Source organism: Nannospalax galili, unplaced genomic scaffold (genome assembly GCF_000622305.1).
Source record: "Nannospalax galili isolate Female #2095 unplaced genomic scaffold, S.galili_v1.0 scaffold192, whole genome shotgun sequence".
NCBI classification, from domain to species: domain Eukaryota; kingdom Metazoa; phylum Chordata; class Mammalia; order Rodentia; family Spalacidae; genus Nannospalax; species Nannospalax galili.
Genome location: NW_008331810.1, coordinates 532,389 through 555,691, shown reverse-complemented (window position 1 = coordinate 555,691; position 23,303 = coordinate 532,389). Strand labels below are relative to the sequence as shown.

General features: G+C 45.3%; 1 protein-coding gene across 4 annotated transcripts in view; it reads left to right on the top strand.

Moving 5' to 3' along the window:
• Erg (ETS transcription factor ERG) overlaps window positions 1–23,303 on the top strand; it is a 202,476-nt gene that overhangs the window by 88,560 nt on the left and 90,613 nt on the right. The window contains exon 1 of one of the 4 annotated variants that reach the window (XM_008826907.1): window positions 758–889. The exons of 1 other annotated variant lie outside the window; for it this stretch is intronic. In XM_008826907.1, coding sequence (XP_008825129.1) covers window positions 872–889 — 18 coding nt within the window. In that variant the 5' untranslated portion in view covers window positions 758–871. Of the gene's footprint in view, window positions 1–757; window positions 890–1,105; window positions 1,448–23,303 lie in introns of those variants that run through there. 2 more of the 4 variants (XM_017796557.2, XM_008826910.3) reach the window with 2 other exon arrangements.

The following is a 23,303-nucleotide window of genomic DNA, read 5'->3' as shown; positions in this document are numbered from 1 at the left end:
CTACCTCCCCAGTGTTGGGATTACAGACATGTGCCACCACACCCAGCATTTAAAATATGTGAGTGCTGCCGACTGATCTCAGGTCCCCATGCTTACATAGCAAGCACTTTACTAACTGAACCATCTCCACACTCAAATAAATATATGAAAACAAGAGGTTGGTAGGTTTGTTCTTTCTTTTTCTTGGTTACTTTGATTCTAGTGTCAGCCTTTACAACTCATTTCTTGGGGAGCACATAGAGACGGCTTGTGTTTGGAAAGAGAATTCATGGAGCCCTTCTGAAGCTTTTTGTGGAGACATCGAATCAATGAACACTGTTGAAAGTCAGGCAGTAAATGGCCCTAATAAGCATGCCCATGTAGTAACAAGACAGGTCCTAGCTAGCGTCTGTCCTCTGTCCTAGTCGGGTGGCACTTCTGGAAGGGACCTGGCACCCAGGCTGTGGGGTACCCTCCACCTTCCATGTGCAGTCATGCGGAGTCCCACCACATCTGTATCCTGCCTCGATCTGGGGCAGCCTGTCATAGAGCCACCCGGGTCACACCTGCTGTGACAGCCCCAGTTCCAGCCAATTGATGCCTTTTTTTTTTTTTTCTTTTTTTAATTAAAAAAAAATCTCCTGGCTGCATATCATCAAGAAAAACAACATTGTTTTCAGGGTCTCTTATCTCTCCACTCCCAAATATCCTGTTTCTTTGGGCTGGGCCGCCAGGACCAATAGTAACCTCTTCCTGCCATTGGCTGACTTCATTTCCCAGACTTAGCACAATCTCATCCGCTCTAAACAACCTCATCAAAACTACTTTCTGGTCAGAGAGAAGCAATAATTATTATTAACATTTATTAACGATCAATAAACTTGATTGCATTATGGCCAGCACTATCAAGGTAAGGAGAGGATTCCTCTATATTTGACAAAATCTTGTTCTTCCTGAGCTTTCTTTGGTTTCCTTTATCAAGGCAGATAAGTTAGGGTTGGGCAACACCCCCCCTACCACAATAGGGACAACAAGATTTCCTTTGCACTGCCTAGTAAATTTCCTTTTTCCTACTCTGACCATCCGCAAGGCTTAAAAACTTCAAACTCAGAAAAAAATTGGGGTTTCTAAATTCACTGTTGAGGGCCGTGGATTACTTTTGCGAAGGCTTTTTGGAACATTTCTGAATTTTGAGATTCTTTACCTATCCCTAACGGTGTGCGGATGCGGGTCTGAGACGAGGCAACAGAATCGCAGAGGTTGGAGGGCAGGGTCAAAGACAAGCATGGGCTTGACAGTGGTGAGCCTCTGGATGTTCTTCAGTGACTTCTTAGCCCCCTGCAAGCCAGCACATCCCCGTGGAGGTGAAGAGGTGCTCAGTGGCTGTTGGTAACAGGACGTTGGCTTGATTTGTGGGACCTCTGTGCTGAGGACTGAGCCTTCTCAAAACTCAAATGGTGGTAATTAGGTGTGTGGGCTTATGTATTTATCACTAATAAAATACCTGCTCCTCTGTGCACTGTAAGCCTTCTTCCTAGCCACATTGGGCGTGGGGGCACTGGAAAGCAATGGTCTGTTGGTTCTCTGCTCTGCCGTGTTTGGTTTAATGCGTTTTCTTGCAAACGTTTCTGGTTGTGGGCTGATTTCTGGAAACAAATGAAGGTGATGTAGAAGTCAGTGGCGTTGTGATGTGGTGGGGTCTGTTAAAATATATTCCAGGCCACCAGGCCTTGGTGACATTTGTAAGAATGAAGGAAATCAGCGACCATTCAGGTAATGAAAGGAGGAAAGAGCGTATTCTTTGTTGTGTGTCTTTAGTTCTGCTGCACTGCACAAAGGTTAGAAGTGATCAGTTGTGCGCGCAGAGTTCAGCTTAGTTTGAAAGCCCGTGAAAATGGGAGTTTGCCCAGAAGTGAGACAAGGCATTAAAAATATTCTCCTTGGTTTAGTAGTTATTACTTGAAATATTCATGTCAGCAGCTTGATTAGTATGTTCTGTGTAAACTGTTTCTGAAATGCAGTTCAGTTTCTAATTCTCAGGATGGATAATGTACTAAAAGACTCATTCACAAAGACTTTGACCTTCTTCAGTTTTCTTTCTCTGGCTTCAAGGCTCAGGGCCCACTGCAATACAATCACCATAGAACGGAATTTGAAAGTTGAAGGTCTGATACTTTCAGATAAATGACTTGATTTTCATAACCCCAAATGCTGCCCTTCCCTTGAGCTCTTTAATTCTAATCATATTTCATAATAATTAAACCAAATATTCTTTGTAAATCTTGAAGAACTTGAGTAGAACCTTATGTGGGTTCCTCCCCTTCCCCAAATCAATGCTTTAAAGGGCACAGAAAGAGTGCTGCGCCCTGTAGAAGGTAGGGTACATTTTGCCAAATACTCAAGTGTGTTATGCTGTTTAGTCAAAGTCCACATTTATAAAGGTAGGAAGCTGCTTTTGAAGTTTGAAAGTATTTCTATTCCCTGGATACATTTTTGGGCAATTGTTAGCTCGTATGTAGAATGTTCTGCATGGCTGAATGTTGCATTACATGTATGTCTCCCAGGGTTATAATGACTCGGAGTAAATTCTTTAAGGCTGCCTGTCAAAAGTGTCTTTTTATAGGTGGCTTCCTTGAAGTCCTGTTTCTGTCAGGCTTCCTGGGTACAGTAATGGATGATTTTATGGCTTTGTTTACAGAGCGGGAAAGGAGGCCTTGAGTCTGTTGGCTACAGTTTTAATTGTGCTAGTGCAAAGCTCAAATGAGTGTGGGGAAATTATGGCTGTCCACTGAAATTAGGAAACAGTCCCCACACAGGCAGTTTCCAGTCTGAAATGCATTCAGGGTTTGGGTGTTCCAGTAAATAAACCAGAGTCCTTTCGTTCTCAGATGCTCTGAACTTGTTAAGCTGGCACTCCGCATCAGCATGGGGTTCTTTTCAAAACACTGTGAGGCACGTTGCAAAGCTGAATGTTCTTATCCCAGCCTTGTGATTTTCATGATCACCCCTCTTCGCGATTTGAACCAAGGGTATTTCAGTGGGAAGAGGTAAAAGAGCTTAGATTTGTCTCTCCATGTTTATGGGCTTCAGAATCATCTTAAGGGTTTTAGTAAGAGCCTGTCGGCAACCAAGCTGACGTCCCTGTCAGAAGGCAGTTCCAAGATGGCATTTACGGCTTCCCGAATAACTGTGCTTCCAATACTGAGATGCTTGGCCTTGGCCTTAAAGTAGCACAGTGTTTTTCTTACAGACTCCAGTGAGCCTGCTGTTCCCTGCATAATCCCGTGTTCTTGAGTTAGGAGTTTTATTCAGTCCTTCAATGACTTTCCAAGCCCTGCCAAAGACCTCCCTGACTGTTAAAGCCCAAAGGCTTTCCTGACCCTGTTTGTTATACTGTTCACCATTTGGGAAGTCTGAGGAAGCCCCATCTCTCCTTAGCATCCTGCATTTAAATGCATTGAAAGAAATGAATGCAGGTACAACAGAAACAGAAGTTCTATCCTTGGACTGAGCAGTTTAAGGGGACCATGAACCCCAAGTTGCAAGCCTGGCTTATGGAGCCGGATCTTTCAAATGTGTGTGTATATGCATGGGGGGTGTTCTCTTGTCACACAGAGAGGATACAGAGCAAGCAGACTCAAACAGCAGCGAGAGTGTGGAAGTGCCTCGGCAATCAGACAGGATGTGGAAAGTTACTAAGAAGGCCCGTGGTGAGCACTCTGGATAGTTGGAAAGTTACTAAGAAAGTTCTTGGTGAGCACTGTGGATAGCTGCCATCAGAGGTGAAGGAAATGCCTTAAAACAGGATAATGGGAGGAAAGGTCATCTCTGCATAGGTTTTCAGTGGATGTGATTAACGGGTTTAGTAGCTCCGAATGCGTTCCTCTTCCACCCACTGGCCTTGGAGGAACAGGCGCGGTCTCCTGGTCGCTCTGTGACAGTGGAAGAAAAGCCAGGTGCCAGGTGCTGCTGTCCTGCTGGGTGACTGCCACATCCAGGAGCAACCTCCTCCCCAGCTTCTACCCTGGCCTGGGGCATGGAAAGGAGAGTGTCTGAAGGGCCTGGCTGTGTGCACCCAGGTCCATTGCAGATCCTGGCTGTGAACACTTTTGCTTGGCCCCTCCTGTATGTGTCTGTCCATGTGTGGATGTACACACCTGGGCCCACCAGGTGCTTTCACTCTGGCAAGCAGAATTGTGAATGAACGAATCTCTAGGAATATTCCCCCTCATTCAATGCATTGCTGAACTGTTAGAGTATTCCAAAACAGAACTATTTTTTTTATTATTTATAGCTTCTTTAAAGTGATTATTTTGTTTTTGTTTATTTTTTTAAATATTTTATTTATTATTTTTATTTTATGTGTATGCATGTATTGCCTGCATGTAGGTAAGTGCACCCATGTTGTGCAATGCCAGTGGAGGACAGAAGTGGCTGTCGGATCCCCTGGAACTGGAGTTAGGACAGTTGTTAGCTGCCATGTGGGTGCTGGGATTCGAACCTGGGTCTTCTGCAAGAACAACCAGTGTTCTTAACCACTGAGCCATCTCTCCAGCCCCCAGACCTTTATGTTTTTAAGAAGAACCCCAAGCATTGACATATATACTTGATATTTCTTAGAAAAGCATAAGATAAAATTACAAAAGTAACCATTCCTGATGTTTTCAGGAAAATATTACTTCTGCATTTGAAACTTTGGGCTGAGTTTCCTTCTGTTGAGTAGTTCCAGCTTTTCAGTAACTTGGGAGAGATGCTGGTCTAGTGGCTGATGTTTTTTCAAATCTATGGAGGCCTCTGAGGGTTTCTGAAATGCACAGTTTCAGCCTGAGGAATTTGCAGAGAAGATCACACACTGCCAATGTGGGGGTGTCCTGTGACTTGGAGGAATCTTGTCCACTTGCCACAGGGGAGCTGCCCCCTACTTGGTAGGATGGGGGACACTGTTCTCCAACCTGCCTCAAGGACAGTGTCAGATCACCCTGAGAAACCTTTTTTTTACTTTCTGTGAATTTGGGCACATAGTGTCTTGTGACTGTAAGCAGGCATCTCCCTCAGTGGTAGGACTCTGGCTTCCTCACCTGTACAAGGGGATCCTACCTTGTGCTGGTGTGAGCTGATGTCTGTCAAGCCTCTACCTAGAGCTCAGTAGGTGGATCTGCCAGAGGGTGTCCCCTTTCTGTATGAATGGCCTTGCTCTGACCCCTCTCTTTACCTTCTATGTTTCCTACGACTCTGGTTCAAAAGTAAAGCTTACAGCCATAGACTCTGCCCAGACACTTTAACAGACCAGAAAATAGCATGGTCTCCCATGAATGCTGCAAAGCACACCTGGGCAAAGTGGAAGGCAGGAGCTGGTGGGGTCTTAGCACAGAGGTACAGCAGGTCAGGGTGTTAACCCCAAGGGCAGGCAGAGCGTCTAGGGGGCCCCAGGCTTTGCTGGTCAGCCTGTTGGCTTTGTGCGTCCTGAGGTCCGGCGTTGTTTATTGGGAGGCGGTGAGAGGTCTGTGACTGTGTCTTGTTCGTTCCTGGTTTGAACAATGAGAGGCGCCCCGGGACCCTCCATTGTCCCATTCCTTTCCATAAATGTTTGTGGGAAAACATATTCTTGCTTTGTGTAGTTTACAGACATGCATCATTTTTCACTGTTGGGTAGATGGGAAGGTATTACAGTCATTATAGGTTAGTCCACATCCTGGGGCCATGGAACCTGAGTGCCTGGGGCTGGTCTTTCTGCTTCTGCGCTCCTGTGGACCCTTCCACATGGCTAACTAGTCTGCTCTTCTCTGCTGACATTAATTTACACACACTCCCCACGTCACTACGTGTTTTTGATAAACAGAATTTTTATGCTTCATTGTGTTCTGCCTGAAGCAGACAATATCTTTTTTTACAACCAATGTCCTGTTGTAGGAAATGGCCCCGTTAGATTTCTCATGAATCTACTGCAAAGCACCATTTCTGTGATTTCAAAAAAATGTTAATATTGGTGCTTAGAAAATGAACTGTTGTGCCAGCAAACATATATGTTTTTAATGTATTTGCCAAATTTAAATATTTTGCTGATTTCACAAGTGTTGCGAGTTTCTATCTAGGACTGGCCCCCACATAACTTGGCTATTTTGCTGAGTCTTTTGTCCCTGGGGTGAGGAGCGATGCAAGCTCATCCTTCTTTTTCTGATTTGAATTTATATTCAATTGAGCATTTCTTTCTTTTCTTTTTTTTTTTTTTTTTTGGTATGAACCTGTTTCGGCTGTCCACTCTATGTTTTAATTTTTTTCTCATTCACTTTCATCCCTGGTTTTCTCTAAATTGTTTCCCGTGTACTACTCGGCCGAGGCCCAAGGTGTGTCCCCTAAAACTGTGGCCCATCCGTAACCACTCCGTTTCCTCACTCCCTCTTTGTTCGTTTCTCGTCCTCACATCTCCCAGCTTAGCTTGGGTCCTTGGGTTTGTTTGTGTCACATATATACTAGCTGAGGTCATCAAACTTGCTAGTAACCTGACCTCTTCTATGTCGCCAATAGCAACCAGCAAACCATAGGGGTTGACAACTGTTAATATACTTTAACTAAAATTCTTTGTAATCATAAAATTGAAGGGATAAAATTAATAGAGCCATTTTAAATTCCAAATAGAAGTCTTATTTATTTAGAGCTATTTCTCCTAGTGAAATAAAATAATTAGATGGACTTAGTGTTTAAAAATGTATAAAATGCTTTTTACAATGTAGCTCTACAATATTGAATTCATATTATAAACTGACATGATCCCAAAAGCTGCCTGGCAGGTTTTGTGCTAAACTTTCACATCGTCTAAAGAGATGTTCAGAGTGACCTGGGCACTGTTGCTTGGTCACAGATAAGGACAGATGATAGGCCAAATGACCACAGAAGGGAAACAGATCTATTGGTCTCCCTTCTTGACCATCAGCATCTTTCCATCCCTGCTGTTTGTCATATCCCAGATCTTTTAAGAAATATTTATTATATTTTATGTGTATATTACCTGCATGTATGTAAGTGCACCTGTGTCATGCAATGCCCATGGAGGTCAGAAGGTGGTGCCAGATCCCCTGGAACTGCAGTTGTGGATGGTTGTTAGCTGCCATGTGGGTGCTGGGAATCAAATCCAGGTCCTCTGCAAGAGCAGTCAGTGCTCTTAACCACTGAGCCATTTCTCCAGCCACTTATCCTAGATCTTTAATTCTTCAGGGAGAAATGATGTATGAAGTGATAGGACAGCAGATGAAGTAAATGGATAATAAAAATTTTTATAACTGGTCACTCTATCATCTATTCCTGTGTAAAAAAAAAAAAAAATCCCATAATCAGTGGCCCTGTCACACTAGGAAGCTAGGCAGTAAAGAGCTGGGCAACCAAAGAATGCAAAGCTTTCTCGTCCACCTCTGCTTGGGGACAAGCATTCTTTTTTTGTTTTGTTTTGTGTGTGTGTGTGTGTGTGTGTGTATGTGTGTGGGTGTGTGTGACAGGGTCTCACTTTCCAGGCTGGCCTGGAACTCATGGCAGTCCTCCTGCCTCAGTCTCTCAAGGGTTAAGATTACAGGTATGAGTCACCATGCCTGGCTTAAAGAAATATATTTCTAAGATGAATTTTTAGGGGTATGGGGGATGGAACTCAGAGCCGTGTGCATGCCACAAGTGCCCTCCTACTCAGATCCATGAGAATTGTTTCCTTATTTGGCAGCGTCCACAGGGCACAGGCTCTCGAATCCAGATCTGTGGCTGACTGGTTTACAGCACCTCAGCCCAAGTATCTACTTCCTCACTCTGCCTTAGGCGTCAATAATGAAAACTCAGGTCAGAGTTTTCCACAGGCCCCGCCACGACTTTCGGCAGGATTTTTGTAGAACTCAGCCCCGGGAGAAATGGGGTGCTGTGCTGTTGTGTGCAGATAAGTTCTGAGGCTTTTAGAAAAGAAACAGGATTTTTGTAGAACTCAGCCCCAGGAGAAATGGGGTGCTGTGCTGTTGTGTGCAGATAAGTTCTGAGGCTTTTAGAAAAGAAACACCAAAGCCAAGTAAAATTATTTATGTTTTAGAGTGCCACGTCAGAGTCCAACCATAACATCAACATTGGGACTGTTACTTCAAACACTCGGTACAAACAATGCATGCCAATTTCTGGAAAATATGACAGGTACATGAAGCAGAGATCCTGTATTCTTGAATGGAACACACTCACTCATGTACTTGTGAATGTGTGTACGTGAGTGTACATGTACCTGTGTGCATGTGTGTGTGGTCGTCAGAGGTTAGCGTGGATCTTTGTTCCTCAGACCAACTGCTTCATGTAGACGGGCTGGCCTTTGAGAGGCGGGGATCCAGGATCCTCCTGCCTTCGCCATCCAGGGCTGGGGTAACAGATGTGCATTCTCCAGCACCCAGCTTTTACAGTGAGGTGTGCTGGGATCTGAACTCAGATCCTGATGCTTGTGTGCCAGGCACTTTTACTCAGGCACTTTTACAATTTCTTTGCTGTCATTAAATGATAGTAGCAAATAACACATGGGCTCTGTTTCTTTTCTCTGTTTAATAAGTACTGTCATGAGTTCAGCTCAGAAGAGGGTCTCTCCAGACCTCCACACGAATTTTCCATTCCCTTTACATTCTATTGGGTCTTTTTTTTAATAATGCTTTTTTATTCTTTGTACATTTATATAATACATACTGATTATACTCATCTACCACTACCTCCCCTGATCCCTTCTCATGCCCACAACCCCATCTCCCTCCCAATCTCTCGTTCTCCCTTTTTGGTTATCATTGTTACTAATAATCCCAAGTGCAATTAGTGCATCCCACAAGCACATGGGTATGTGACACACATGTGAAGTTCACCTTGGAGGAAGAAGAAACTGTTGAAACACTTCAGATTTGTCAACACAATGAGTTTGTGTCTCAATTTGAGGTAGATTTCTTAAGACATTGCTCTAAGAGTATGTGGTTTTACGTTGCATGACCCCCCCTTGGAGGTCCTGTGTCTTTATACAGTGACCATCGATAACATGAAGCCGCGCAGGACAACACAGCCCCACATTTATCTGTACCAGAGTGGTGCTTGGTACTCTCAATTTCTTCACAGTATCGTTGTGATAGCCTCTGTGGGAAAGGATTGGTTTTATCATCTCTGCAAGAGACGGCAGGCAGCCAGGGGCCAGGGGAGGTGGGGGACCAGATCTTCAGCCAGATGCAGTGGGACCTTGGCAGGAAGATGGCCTCTCCTGGCCCTTGTTCTATAAGGGTGGGGGCCGCACTGCTGTTCTTCCTCAGGAACAGGTGGCTCTACTGATCTTGGGAATCACAAGGCAGTTCACAGCAGTGCAGCACAGGGCCTTGGTGGTGCAGACAGGTCATGTGCCGGGGCTAGACGAAACGGCTCCCGGCAGCCTCCTGAGGCTCAAATCCTGCCACTTCCATTCCCTGACCCGTGACATTTCACCGCCTCACAGCACCTAGCCATGTTCTCCAGAGACAACCATAGTTCTCACTTGTATTATGTGAAGAGGAGCAGATGCCCATGCTCAGATTTCTGCACAGCACACCGGAGCTCTGGGGAAAACGGAGGCTACTTAGCACATGTCCCGTCAGCTTCCCTTCTGAGACGGAACGCCAGAAATGCATCAAAATTTTCTCTCCGTTCTCCTTTCAGTTTCTACAGCGACCTGCAGATTCAACGTTATTTTTTTCAAGGAGCTAATTGGTCCGTTTTTCTCGAAGGTGCTGTTGTTTCTGTACCATGAAATGAAAGCTCTGACAGGGAGTTCTAGAGTGTTCAAACGCTGTGGGTTATATTGGCGGTAGAGTGAGTCCATGCTGGGAAGTACCTACTGCCGTTGCCTGACCCTCCCCTGGGCAGCCCCCCCCCCACGCCCCTCCAATCACTATGAACCCTACATATGCATCCTACAGGGGATTTGAAAAGCACCAAGATCACCGATAGTGCAGACATAGACCCTTCCCTTCCTGAGCATGCATGTGATGTGTTTGCTCTTTTCCGAGCCCCGCCCCAACATTTGCTGGCGTCTCTCATTCTGGGAACCTGGGATAGGGCAGCTTTGCAAGCTCTCAATCTTAGAAAGAGGTGGGGTGAAGATGGCCCAGGATTGTTGGGTATCAGCTCAGGTACTTTTGAATTTTATGGTTTCTCTTCAATTATAGATTTTGCTGTCTTCAGTCAGGCCAAGATCACCAGATTGTGGTCCAAAACTTTCAGTTCACAGTTTGCTCTCTGCACTGAGTTTGCACCAGTTATTGAAATAAAAAACATTGTCTGGGGTCAGATAGAAGTGGTTTTCGGAATCATCTGACTCTCTGAATTGTTCTCTCCACTAGTGTGAATTAACACAGGTAGTTGGTTGACTTTGCCTTTCTTTAGAGCTAAGAAGATGAACTGTTAAGCCTGTGTTAAACTTAGAAAAGAGAAATAAAATCCGCCTTGCTAGGGCTGCATTCCAGCAAGAAAACCCCTGTTTGTTTCCCGAATATCCCCTAGGAGATGCAATCTGCTTTACTCTGACCCTGAAGGCTAACACTTACTATGGAAGTACAAGCCCATGGCAACCAGTTTTTTAAGAAGCTGGGTTTGAGGAAAAGCATGCATAGATTTTTTTTCCCAGCCTTGTTCTCTGGCAATGGAAAACATCTTTTTTTAGATCCCGTGTTTACTGCTTTGGTAAACAGCAAAATGCTGGTACAGCAATTACCTTGAGGATAAAGGGTTTGTAGACAGATACTTCCTCTACTCACTTCCTGCTCCAGTAGCCAGGCCAACCAGAGGCACTGCAGGCAGGAAGGGCTCCCCATAGAAGCGTCCAGCCAATTGCTTGCTTCTTTTCATTATGCCTCTCCAGCCTGATTTTCTAGAATTCTGTCTAGTAACAGGTGAAATCTCTCTCTGTCTCTGTCTCTGTCTCTGTCTCTGTCTCTCTCTCTCTCTCTCTCTCTCCCCCTCTCTCCCTCTCTCCCTCCCTCCCTCTCTCTCCCTCCCTCTCCCCCTCTCTCCCCCTTTCTCCCTCTCTCCCTCCCTCTCTCTCTCTCCCTCTCCCCCCTTTCCCTCTCTCCCTCTATCCCTCTCTCCCTGTCTCCGTCTCTGTCTCTGTCTCTCTGCTGGACGTGTGTCTCTAGCAATGCATCCTGTAGGCACCTCAGACCTTTGTGAGTCATGGGAAGGGAACCATGAACCTAAAGGTTCTCTTTGAGGTTTGATGAAAGGCATCTAGGGTGGTTCTGTTTACAGCAGTTGTAGATTTGCTCTCTTTTGTCAAGCCGAGATCACCAGATTGGGATCCAAAAATTTCAGTTCACAGTTTGTTCTCTGCACTGAGTTTACACCAGTTATTAAATTCTAAGGAATGCATTGTTTAGGCCCTTTGAAGGAAGGCAATAAAACCAGAAAGCATGAACAATAGAGATTCACCCATTACCCGTCTACACGGTACATCCTCAGTGACTGGGCCTTTCGTAGCAGGAAAAACATAACAAGTCAACAAACAATAACAGGGAACAATGAGTTAAACAAAATAAATAGCACCTGGGAGACCCTGGGCTCGGGTCCTGGCAAAGCCCTGGAGAATGGTATTTACAAGCTCAAAACACAGAAACCTGCTGCTCCTTGTGAGCCTCCCAAAGAGGTCAGAAATAATCACAAAAACCTCACTGCTGGGTCCCTCACTCTCGGCTCCTACACAAGGGAGATGCTTCCTTTGTTGATTAGAAAACACCTGTGAGCTTTGCATTAATGGTGGGAAGAGGCCATTGTCTAAGGGGGCCCTCTGCCTGTGTCCAGGACTGCCCGTGGAAGCAGGGACTGGAATTAACCCTGGAAGGAAGCTGTTCGATGTGGCTAGATGATCGATCCAGTGTCCTATGCTGGTGCTAATTATTAGCATCCTCTAATGATTTTTGTCTACACAGCCAGTCAGTATACATATTTTGTGTCTTGAAGCAAAATGGAATCGAAGCAAAATTACCCCAAGTGATTTCCCTTTAAAGCCTCACTTGTTGACTCCATTTACTTACCTCGTTGGAGGCCCTGCTGTCTAGAATGCCAGCATCCTGTTTGAATGCAGACCACTTTCTTCCTCCCATGTGTGTCCCTAGATGTTTACTGTGAGGTGTCATTGCCCAATAGGGAAACACACCAGATATCTCCCAACACACCATGGTTTTCCCACAGACACTGTCTCTGGCTGCTTCCCTAGGTTTCCAAGGTGGCTTTCCTGACCTCCGGAGCATCTTCCAGGGCATCATGAGTTGTGGCTGTGTGGCTGGAGAACAGTCAGGTGCCTCTCTATGCTGATGGAGAGCCTCTTCTATTGGGGTCCTTTCCAAAGACCACCCTGGCTGCCTGAGGATGGGCTTTGGCTCGTTTTGTTTACTCTGCCTGGAGTAAATGAATTCAGGCTCAGAAGATCCATCAGAAAATATTGCTGAGAGAACAATAATAAAAACTTTCTTCTTTTCTCCCATTTCAATTAGTATAGAGGTTTATAAAACTAACATTAAAATTTAGAAAAGAATTAAAGTAATTGGCACCACACCATCAAGGGTCTGGTTCTTGATTTTTTGTTGGTTTGTTTATTTTGTTTTGGTGTTCCGGTTCTTTCTCAATGTACGCAGGTAAAAAATTGGAGAAACGAAACTCATTCTTAATAGTGAGCCCCTTTTCCCTTCCTTTATTTTTAGTTTGTGAACTTTTCATCGACCCCTTTAGAAGTCAAGGCTCGATGCTGCTCTCCTTCTTCATCATTTGTCTTCAGTGCTGGGGGTTGGACCCAGGACCTCATGCGTGTTTGGCAGACAGTCTGTCTACTGAGCTAAATCCCGGGTCATTGCATTCCTTCTTAAAGACCTCATTTCTCAGTTTCCAGTGGTTCAAATGGTATAAGCAGGAGGGATTCAGGATAGGGAGCGAACAGTAGACATCTACCCAGGCAGATCCTGCCCCACCCGGCCCCACGTGGTACCTCTACTCTCAGAAGAACAGATTGAACACTGGCAATGACATTTGCTTTGCAGTCCTGTGTCAGTGTTGAATAGCTTGATGTACATACGAACTTATTTTGTATATGTGTGTGAGTCAGTATGTGTAAGTATGTGCGTGTGAGTACCGGTGACTGCAGAGTCCAGAGCTGTCAGATCCTCTGGAACTAGAGTTATAGGTAGTTGTGAGCCATTCCACATGGGTGCTGGGAACTCAACTGAATCCTCTGCAAGAGCAGCAAGCCCTCTTAACTGAGGCATCATCTCTCTCCAGTCCCCTATTTTTATTTGTGTGTGTTTCTCTGTGTCTGTGTGAGAGAGAGTCAACCCATTAGAAGACATTCTGGCTTACAGTTACAGAGGCTTCAATTTGTGGTCGTTTGGCCCTGTTTATTTGGGCAACACTGCACATCAAGATACACTGTGACAACTGAGGGGCCCTGTTCACTTCAGAGAGAGAGAGAGAGAGAGAGAGAGAGAGAGAGAGGAGAGAGACTGACTATCCTACATTTATGCAGGGACCTACTGAGGCCAGAAGAGAGTGGTGGACCCCCTGGAGCTTGAGTTACAGGCACTTGGGAACTATTTGATGTGGATGCTGGGAATGGAACTTGGTGCTCTACAAGAACAATACTTACTCTTAACTGCTGAGCCAACTCTTCAGTCCTGTCTCTGTTTTTGAGACAGGGTCTCCTTGTGTAGCTCAGGCTGGTGTTGAGTTTGTGATCCTCTTGCCTCCATTTCCAAAATGTAGGGATTTTGCTCCACCACACCCAGCCGTATTAATTTTTAAATATATATGTTTTTTCCTTTTATGAAGCAATTAGTTATCTTTTGTGATTGTGATTATTTCCCCTGTTGGTCTTTAGAAAGGAATTTTCAGTACACGCTGGGCATTTAGAGCTTTGTCTAAAGGGGTCAAAATGTGAAAATGTAAGAGATGCAATTCTAAGACCACCTGAGGGTCAAGCACCACAATCACCAAACCTTCAGAGGCTCAGCTCCGTTTTCATAATTCCATGAAAAATCAAGATGGGCGAATGAGTGGCACCTACTGTCCCCGCCTCCCTCCTGTGTGTGCCCTCTTTTGGGGGAGACAGAAAGGTGCATTCACTCAACAAATAGACACATAATGTATGGAGAGGTCCAGAATTGAAGGCGTCGGATGCTGTCTTCCTTCCACCAATTCCCGGACATTCTTCAGAGAAGGTGAGTGGGTAGCTACTGATTATCATGGCTGGGTCATTCCCAAGGTCAAAAGTCTATGACAGACAGGCGTAATCACTCACGACTCTTATCCTAGCTGTTTGGAGGCTGAGGCAGGAGGGTTGCAGGTTCAGAGGCCTTCCTGAGCTACAGTGTGAGTTCTAGGCTGACTCTGACCCTGTCTCAAAATAAGAACCAAGTCGAAGGAGGGCTACAGATATAGCTTAGTGGTAGAGTACTAAGTAAAACACACACGCACACACACGCATGCACACACGCACACACATGCACACACACATTCATGCACTCACGCACATGCGCACACACAATGTCCTATCAGAGTCAAGATCAGAAACCCTCAAAATGTGGGCTGTGAAAGTTCAGTGTTCTGAGCCTTAAGCTATGTTATGTCATGTTGTCTTTTATTGTATTGATTAGCAGTAAGAAGTGCATCCTGGGTAAATGTCTAGCCAATGATTAGCTGCCTGGATGGTGTGTGTGTGTGTACATGTGTGCACATGTGTGTGCGTGTGTGTGTACATGTTAACTGATGGTAGGCAGCTCCCATGTCTATGATAACAGCATATCAGGAAATTTTTGTTTTTTACTTAGAAAATCAAATCCATTTCAATTCCCTTCCCAGATGGATACACAACAATGTTTTTTATACTTCACCAAATTCATACTTTTCTTAAAAATGGTTTGAGTGATTTGTCAATTATTTTAGATTTTGATTGAATATATCTAAGGCTCATGAGTCTTCATACACAAGAAGATGGTGGTAAAGCTACAGCACTCCAGCAGGCTGGCATAGCCATTACCTCCTAGTCACCCATTATGTGTTGGGGGGAAGAGCACCCCAAATTTACTGTGAGCAAAAGCACAGTACAGTGTTGCTAAGTATGGCTCTGGGTAGCACGTTAACCCCTGGACTTGATCATCCCGTTTGCCTCATTCTTTACTCTCCAGCCTACATCTTCTCACTTCCTGCCCCACCCATGATCACTGTTTTGTTTTCGATTTGATTACTATGTATTTGACCAATATTTTTAGATTCCACCTTTAAGTGAGATCATCCCCTATTTTCCCGTTGGTAACTAACCTGCTTCACTTGGTATATTCTTCTTAAGATTTCTCCACATTTGGTAAAATGATAGAAAATTAGCCCCTCCCCCCTCCCATCCCCTTGCTTTTTGTTTAGCCCAGGCTGGCCTGACACTACGGATATAGTCAGAGATGACCTTGAACTCCTGATCCGCCTTGCCTCCACTTCCTAAGTGCTGAGATTAGAGGTGTGTGCCGCCATGCACATGTATGCAGTGCTGAGGACCGAACTCGGCACCAAACATGCAGGGCAAATATCGTGGGGACTGAGCCACCTCCCCGGCTTAGACACTCTTTTTTCAAAGATGAGTTATATTCTACACATGGCAGAGAACAGGCTCTTTATCCATTGAGGTGGTTTCTATAGCTTCTGTCCTTTGTGGACTTTGCACTTGCAGGCAAGACACTCATACACGTAAAATAAAAATAAGTAAATAAAAATTTTAAAAAATTATTCTTTCATAATTCCATACATCTATTATGTATGTTGACAGTGATTCCCCCAGTATCCTCTTATCCCCCTCTTTCCCACTGAGCCTCTTTTTCCTAACAAGTCCCTCTCCTTATGTGTTCATGTCTTTAAAAACAATCCCTCCATTTAATTAGGGTTGCCTGCCTGAGCATGGGTGAATGGTTATTGACTTGAATCAGAGCAGCTTACCAGTGTCCACACCTCTAAGGAATATTGCCTGTTGTTTAGTGAACATTTTTCAATCATTTGGAAAGTCATCTCTTCACTCTCTGGCACACATAAAGTGGTGTCCATAAATATTTACTGAATTAATGAATGTATGAAGATGTGATCAAATATATATCTGGAAATCATTCCCTGAGCTAGAACAGTCAAACCCAGTTCTAGTTTTTAAGGAGTCAAAGCAAAGGAAATGGCTTTTTGTTGAGAGTCAAAATGTTGGAAGAAACTTGACTCGTCACCTAGAAGTCCATTGTACTTTGGATGTGTGCATTCTTAATTGTTCTCGGATAATTAAAAGAGAACCAGGACTCTGTTGGGGGAGCGAGTACATACAGCAGTCAAAATGGACTAATTTACCTTCAGTTATTAGTTGGAAAACATACTAAAGAAATTAGGGTTTTAACTTGCTTTTAGTGTGTAACTTTAACATCATTTAAAACAAAACCCTGAGATATCTAAAGGGTCTGGTTCTGCCTCCTGCCCTCAGAGTGACAGTCTCTCTTAGAATGTGAGCTGTGCACGCTGCTCCAGTGGTACAGGCTGGGAAGTGGTTCCTCGCCAGGGAAGTGAAGGGTTAGCAAAGAACTTGACATGAAAATTGACCAAAACATGGGCGTTCTTCTGAAAAACTAGGACGTTCCAGTTGCCCTAACCAGAAAGTAACTTAATTCTTGGCATAAACTCCAGCAATTTTCAAAGTTTTGTTAATGATATAAGTTAAATATTGACTACTGTAGTACTCTAACATGGGAAAGTTTTTATTGTAACAACAAGCAGCAGTCACAGGTAGGGTATTGGTAACCCAGGGAAATTGTGACTAAGTACCACCCCCACCCCCACCACCAAGTGTCAAACATCTGACCTTCATTGCATCCCTGTTGGAGAGAAGTCCCAAGCTGAGGTGTGGGCAGGGCCGGCTTCTTGCTGAGGTTCTGATCAGGGGCACCTGGCTTGTCCCGGTGGCTCAGGAAGCTGTGGTCCTCCTCACTCTGATCTCTGCCTCACCTCACCTCTCTATGTCTCTTCTGCCTTTCAGAAGGATGCTCTTGCCGAGTGCAGGACCTGCTTCCAACTAGGTGGAATCTCACTGCACTATTCCTACATTGGCAGAGACCCAGCCTCTAAATAGACTGTATTCTCAGATCCCAGGTGTTCACCCACACGGTGGAAAAGAGATAAAGGTCTCAGTGCTTCTGTCCTGCGTGTAATTTGCTAGTTGGAAGAGCAGGGCCCAGGTCTCTGTCTCTAATAGGTGGAGCACAGATGCCAGGATTCTGCCTTTAGGATTCTGCACCAATCACTTTGGTATAAACGGCATGGACCCCTATTCATTTTATTGGGGAGAAAAAGAAGCTGGTAAGCCTGCCCACCATCACAGCGTTAAATCCGGTGTTGATAATCAAAACGAAATCACTGTAAGGCAAAGCACTCACGGTCCGCAGTTCAGTTTCACAAGATATTGAGAGCGACTTTGTGGTTTCTTTTATCTCTTCAGGAGACTTAGTGAAGCAGGACAGATGTGAAGCGCCTCAGAAGCACGTGGGGCATCTCTGCTCTGGCAGCCAATCAGCACTTGGCTCGTGTTTGCCCCGCCCACTTGGGTGGATGAAGGTGCTGTTCACCTCCTATTAAAGCTTGCTTCTCCATGAATCTTCAAGTTCAATGTTCTCAGGCCAAAGACTGAACTTATAAAAATGGACCCACACATTCATATTACCAGGCAACGTTATTTCATTTTTGATCCTCTGTCTTTGATATCTACTGAGGCCTCACACAGAAGGTTTGAGTCTGGGGACATGAACTACCCTGGAATATTAAGATGTTAGGTCTCACAAAATGATTTCATTTTTGAGTAAAAACTTCCTCTTGCCCCTAACAATGAAGGCTCCAAAAGACTACCTTGGCCTTGAAAAGATTTAAGAACTAGGTTGTAGACTCACGTTACATTGCCTTCATGTTGTTACCTAGTTCACATGCACATGAGGGTTGATGCAAGATGAAAAATTGTCCCGTTCACCTGCCCTTGCCCATCTCTCTAAAGCACTGGTGAGCTCACGGTGATGAGTTGAGGTGGGTCACACAATGGCCTCCTTTGTACGCAAGTAATTTAGTGGTAAACACACGGGGTTGATGCAAATCCCTGGGACCGGAGAGTAAGTCCTTTCAGAGTCTTGTGCCGGACTGTTAGGGCGTCTTCCCTGCAGAAGGCAGAAAGGCACAGTTTAGCACGAGCAGATCCCTGCTTCAGGCCATGACAAGTTCTCTTGAGTGACAAAAGGCAGTGCCATGCCATGTTTGAATACTGGTCTTGGGCTGGTCTAGAGACCACCAGTGTGAGTGAGGCAACCACAGAAATGTGCTTGGCTGTGTGCAAACATATCCATGAGATGCCACCGACTTATCCACTGGGTTCAAGGTGGAGATAAAAGCTCACAGGCTGTTTTTTAAGAACCAACTTGGACCGATAGGATGACTAGCTTAGAGCCTTGGGCGAGATAAGTTTGCTTTAGGGTATGTTAAATGGATGCTTTCATAATTCCTTTATTTTTAAATAAAAATATGAGTTGCAGTCACACTCACAAATAACCTAGTTACATAGAGTATCTGCACCCTGTGCAATTTCCATATGTTTTTCTTGCCTAAATGCTATGTATGGTGTGTATCCTGCATCCATTTCTAGCTTCCTCTAAGTCATAAGTGCTGTGTGGTCTACCTGTTTACTGTATTAGCTGCATCAGCACAAGCCAGTGACTCAGTATAAACTAGTACTAAAGAAAGCTACTGCCTGAGTGAGAAAATACACGACTTCAGATGTGGCTCTCTGGGTTTGGAGAGGTGATTTTTACTGAAGGCTCTCCCAGTAGATCCTGTTATTTCCCAGGGGCCCCTTTGGTTAGGTCATCCTTACTGAATACACTGATAAAGGCAGTATCACAGGTTCTCTGCTCATAAAGCCAATAACTTCTCAAAGATTTAAAACACAAACAAACCAGCTGATGCTCTCGTGGTCAGTAGGGCAGGACAAAAGCCTCAAGTTGCCTTCCTATGGTAGATATAGAGGCCTGTATTGTATCAGCTGTGCTGGAGGGTTTCACTTCCAAACATCCCAGGAGGGTGCTCATGACCTCGGTTTACTAAAACCAAGATCAGAGGCTACCTGGTCAACAAGGCCCTTTGTCCACTTTTCCTCCAAACTTGGTGGTTGGTGTACATCTGTGAAGGGGCCGTTGACGTGGAATTCAAATCTGGTTGTTTAGTCTACACGGAGGGGGGTGCGTTCTGTCTCTTTAATGTTTATAACGGTTGGACAGAGCTTGCCGGGTGAAGGTTAATTGCTCTCCAGTTTAAGCTCTTCTGTGCCCAGATGGGTTATCAGGGCTGAACACTCGTTACAAGATTAATCTCATTTCCGACAAGACTTCCCTTTCCTTCAACTGATTTCTGCCCAGCCATTGGAGCTGTCATCAGCCGTTAAAAGGAGGGTGGCTCGCTCTGAGACAGGAGCGCTGGTATGTAGGGAACAATGCAGGGCACTGTCCTATCTCAGGGGAACATCTTTAGGAGAACACATTTCAGCCCAGTTTCGAAGGCCAAGGCTCATAAACAGCAGGGACAATTGGAGCACTTGAACCAACGTGCTCAGTGACAAGTTTGCAAGGCAATTGATGGCAGCCCCTCCCTCCCTGTGGGATCCTGTCCTGGGGCACAGAGCCACACTTTGGGTGTTGTTGGCTTCAAGGTTTTCAGTCATTCTGTGATGGATTTTATTCCTCAGAACCCTGCCTAGGCAGGATGGAGCTCATGCACCGTGCTCTGTTGTTAGGAATGGGAGACGGGGCTCAGAGGACTCTAGCTGATGGCTCCAGGCAGTGGAATAGTCTCGGTACTGTCTCCTACTGTGCACCTGCCGGGCAGCTCCTTCAGTGACTTCCTGTGGGCACTCCAGACTTCGGTTTCCGAGATTTCGGATGTATCTTGATGACATATTTGCCTAAGAATAAGAGGCTGTTTGTTGTTGTTTTGTTTAGAACAAGCAGCTTCCTTCATCCTTGAGTTTACCTCAAGACGTTCTTCCAAGAGCATGGCAAATGGTTCTGGGATTTGGTGTGTGTGAATCAATTCATTCATTTATTCCGCAATGGAGTTCCCTACCCTGATGCCAGCTAGAGCTATGGAGGGGGATAACCAGGCGGACCGAGACGGGCTGCATCAGCAGACCAGAGGTATTGGGAAGTGTCAGGGGCTCCAGTGTGGACAAGATGGTCAAGGAAGACTGGCAGGCAGACACGCAAAGGAAATGTAAGAGCAGTGGGGCAGCATGTGCCAAGGCCCTGGGGCAGCTACAGGTTTGGCTGTCTGAGGACATTGACTACTCAACAGAGGAAACAGAAGCACTAAGCACCTCACTGAAGGGTCCCTGCTTTGACTGCGGCCATGTGCCACCTCACCTACTGGATCCTCCTCCATTGGGTATTAAAAGGCTAAGGAATGCACCTGGCTGTGGGGTACCAGGAAATGGAAGTTCCTTTTACAGGAGACTGGAATCAAAGGAACAGAAGAAAGTTAAATTCTTAAGGTTATAGTCTTATGTCCTGGACCTGGCTGACTCTTTCCAGGCTGTGCTGGCTTTCTAGGTCCTCAGGTTTCCTGTACTGCCATGTGGTTTTACATTTTGGTCATGGGTCTCTTGATGGGTTACATGTATATACTCTGGAACCCAGCAGAATGCTGATGCTGATTGCTGGCCCTAAGCTCCAGGCTTCTTACTTAATTTCCCAAACCTCAGTTTCTTCATCTTTAAAATGGGCATTGTCATAGCCCTTTAAAAGGTTGGCGTGTGGGTCTGGCATTCACTCACACTGACCCTTCTTATGGAGACGGCTACATGGTGCTTGTGTTTTCAGAGTGAGCTGTTGTGATGATGAAAGTCTTGCATTGTTTGCATGTTTCCTTTACTGAGACCCATCTGTTTTCTCTGAGCAAAGTGTGATGAATTCCCACTTGGCCAAGAGATACTTTAGTGGCTACAGGCTTAGCGTATTTGCCAACCCTACCCTTCCCCGCAAAAAAAAAAAAAAAAATTAACTTTAGTGTTTTTATTCTGTAAACAAGACAATATATAATCATGACCTTCTGATCAGGCAGGAATCTTATTTTCCAGTGAAATTGTCAGAGAATCACTTTGTGTGTCCCACAAGCCCTCATGTGGTGTTTGAGGAGATTTTGTGTGTGTGTGTGTGTGTGTGTGTGTGTGTGTGTGTGTTAAGTACACACATGTGGGTATGCATGCATGCCTGAAGGCCAGAGGGCTACATCAAGTGTTCTGCTCCATCACTCACTGCTTTATTCACTTGAGATGGGGTGTCTCGTTGAGCCTGTGTCTAAGTTGGTGGCTCTGGTGTACGCATGAGCACACCCAGCTTTTCATGTGGGTGCTGGGATCTGGTCTTCGTGTTTGTGAAGCACGAAGTGCTCTTTCCCATTGATCTTCCCTACCTGAGAGATATTTAAGCCCAGTCAAAGAGGTTGGAGGAGGAGGCCAGGGAAGAGCTGGGAGGAGGGCTGGGGGCTGAGGCCTTGGAGCCGCATGTCATCTGGCCTGAGGCATTGTGCCACTCAGGGCTAGGATGGCGGGCCCCTCTGGGACACACAGGTACTACACCCCACAATCCAGGTGAGGACAGCTTGCTTTGCAGAGACCTTCTTCAATGTAAGGAGTCTCCAGGGAGCGGGGCACCCAGGCACCACCCCCCTTACCCTCTCTCACTTGACTTCTCTAGTGAGTCACCATTTCCCTTCTGAGAATCCTTCTAGGAAGTACATGAACCGAGAACTTTGAGGAGGGTGAGGGGAGGGCACCTGCAGGAAGTCCTCAGATGGGACCATTTTTGTTAGTGGAGTCAGAAGTCCACAAAGCATCTTGGCCCTTACAGTGACTCCACGGGTGACTCATGAGTCAGTCTGAATTGCAGCTCCCAGATTTCACTGCTGTTTCTGGGAAGAAACGGTTTCTTACGAGATAGATTTCCTTGTGAGTAAACTTTTAGCCAGCGCCTTTATCCCCACTCATGCCAGCATAGGAAAAAATATCAGCTGGGACATTTGTTCCAACTTCCTCTTTTAATTTTATATATACATATATATATGTATGTATATATATCACAGATTATATATACATGGATCTTTCATATATATTCACATTACATATGTAAATAGACCACAAACGGAATGTATAACATATATTCCTAGTTATTTCCTATAGCATATATTGCTGTTACTGTTATAGGCAAAACTTAAGTGAGCCTTAAAATGATTTCTAAATGGTACGTTTGCATATCATATAATTTCACAAAATTATAGCATCCCTAACCCGTGTCTTTGAAAAATATATTTTCTTTTCCTGATTATTATCTGGCCACAGAGGCTGCCTCCTCCGCACATGTGTGACGGCCCCAGATTTGAGTCAGTTTCTCACATATCAAGGTAGGATTAGGCTTGAATCATCTCTACCTCACCACTGTCTGGTTGGAAATGATGATGGTCTCTTCAAAACCGAGAACAGCTGTTTAGAAAAATTACATGGAGATCATGTCAAGATAGAAAAACTGGGAATAATGGCTAGGCGAGGCAGAGTAAAGCCAGGTGGGCCGAAGCCATCCCAGGTCAGGTGCAAGGACTTCCTTGCTGTGGCCCAACTGCTCTGGTGGCGACTTTGGAAATCAAAGTAGTAACTGTCCCCTCCTCACTTGATTCAGCAGGCTGAGGTCAACCTATAACTTCTTGGAGTCTTCAAGCCCAGGGCTCTGGATGACTCAGGCTTTGCTATCCAGAGAAGCCTGTGGAGGGGACAGAGTCATACATCAGTGCCCGGGACCTTAGCCCTCCTCATAAAGGAGAACCAAGCACTGCCCTCTCCCTCTCACCATACATGGCTACAGTAGGTCTACAGGGAAGAGCGAGCTGCCTCAGGCCAGGGGCGTGTAGCATTTGGGCCTCTCTTCCTCTTCCTGAAGGGAAATGTTAGCTTTCCATTCAGTGAACTCAGCTTCACTTTCCGTGTCCTGTTTCTAACACAGGCTTGACCTCGTCACTGACCTGCGCAGTGACCTTGAGCTGTCTACGGCTCATCTACAGATTCGTGTCACCTGGAACTATTGGCCATGTTGAGGCTTGAAGAAAGGGTTCAAGTCTCAGAATGTTCTCAATACCATGAGTGCCCAGAGATGTGAACAGTAGTCCTGGTCTTCTACCCCTTAGCTCTGGTAGAGCAGTTCTCTTCACAAGAACTTTGGAAAAGAAAGAGAGGGAGGGAGGGAGAG